General features: G+C 43.8%; 1 protein-coding gene across 1 annotated transcript in view; it reads right to left on the reverse strand.

Annotated features, from left to right (window-relative positions):
* Positions 1–1,579, reverse strand: part of LOC106877114 (target of EGR1 protein 1) — a 14,168-nt gene that overhangs the window by 10,703 nt on the left and 1,886 nt on the right. The window contains exons 2-3 of the mRNA XM_014925909.2: positions 1,472–1,512; positions 381–702 (exon numbers count right to left, since the gene is read on the reverse strand). Of these exons, the coding sequence (XP_014781395.1) occupies positions 381–702; positions 1,472–1,512 (363 nt within the window). The remainder of the gene's footprint in view (positions 1–380; positions 703–1,471; positions 1,513–1,579) is intronic.

Raw genomic sequence — 1,579 nt, forward strand, 5'->3', positions numbered from 1 at the left:
AAGCAATGGTGATGATGCCACATTAAAAGCACTGGTGATGGTGCCACATAAAAAGCACTGGTGATGATGTCACATACAAAGCAATGGTGATGGTGCCACATTAAAAGCAATAATAATGCTGTCATGCTAAAAACACTGGTGTTGGTGCCACATTATAAGCAATGGTGATGATGCCACATTAAAAGCACTGGTGATGGTGCCATGCAAAAAACAATGGTGATGATGCCACATTAAAAGCAATGGTAATGATCCCACATAAAAAGCATTGGTGATGGTGCCACATTAAAAGCAGGCAGGCAGGGCAGGGCAGGGCAAGGCAGGGCAGGGCAAGGCAGGGCAGGGCAGGCAGACAGGCAGGCAGGAAGGACGGCCATACTTACTCTATCATTACCACGATAATACTGAGAACCTTTTGAGAATTGTCTGTTGAAATCAAAGCCATGGTCTATGAGGAACTGCATTGACCGTGGTTCCACCACATACTCATCGAAACACAGAAGGGCAATGTCGTAGTTTTGGACAACGTATTTCCATTCCTTCACTTTCTTAGTTCCGTGGACCTCCTCCTCCGAGCCGCGGTTCTTCTTGTCAGTCTGATCAACCGTTTCCACTTGTTGCAGCTTGAAGCAGGAGAGTCCAAATGAGAGGACGGAACGTGATCGAGCCGCACTGCTCATTGCTTTGTATCGCTCTTCGACACATCTGAAATAAGACAAAGATACACGGGATATAATTGTCATCGTCATAATTTAAAGTCTATTTTCCATGCTGGCATGGGTTGGACAGTTCGACTGAAAACTGATAAGCTGGGAAGTTACACCAAGTTCCAATCTGATCTGGCATGGTTTCTACAGCTGGATGCCCTTCCTAACACCAACCCCAAGAGCATAGTGGGTGCCAGTTACGAAACACTGGCATCAGCCATGAGTACGATCTCACTTGGCTTGACAGATCTCAAGCGCAGTATATATTACCAAAGGTTTCGGTCACTTGTCACTCCAAACTCATTCCTTGACTGAATGGGTTGGATGGTTTGACAAGATTTGATGGGTCCAAGGATTGCATCAAGCTCCAATGTCTAGGATTTCTGCAGCTGGATGCCCTTTCTACTTTACTGCATGGATTGAGTGCTTTCTTTCCATGTCACCAGCACTAATGAGGTTGCCATGCAGCTTGCAAGACTATATCAACACTGTTTTACAATGTCAGTGTGTAACATGGATACCATGTTACAATGTCAGTGTATAACAAGGGCAATGTTATACTATCAGTAAGTGACATGGATGCTGTGTTACAATGTCAGTGTGACATGGATGCTGTGTTACAAAATCAGAGTGTAACATGAATAGTGTTACAAGAGCAGGGTGTAGCATAGATAACCTGTTACAATGTCAGTGTGCAACAAGGGCACTGTGTTATATTGTCAGAGTGTGACATGGATGCTGTGTTACAACAAAGAACTATAACTTACTTGGCTAATAAAGATTTTCGGTCCCCTAAGCCACTCATCTCCTGTAGAAAGAAAAATTTTAGAAAAGCTAACATTGAAAGAAACCCATCATGTGTGCGTGTGTATATA

Source organism: Octopus bimaculoides, chromosome 24, assembly GCF_001194135.2.
Source record: "Octopus bimaculoides isolate UCB-OBI-ISO-001 chromosome 24, ASM119413v2, whole genome shotgun sequence".
NCBI classification, from domain to species: domain Eukaryota; kingdom Metazoa; phylum Mollusca; class Cephalopoda; order Octopoda; family Octopodidae; genus Octopus; species Octopus bimaculoides.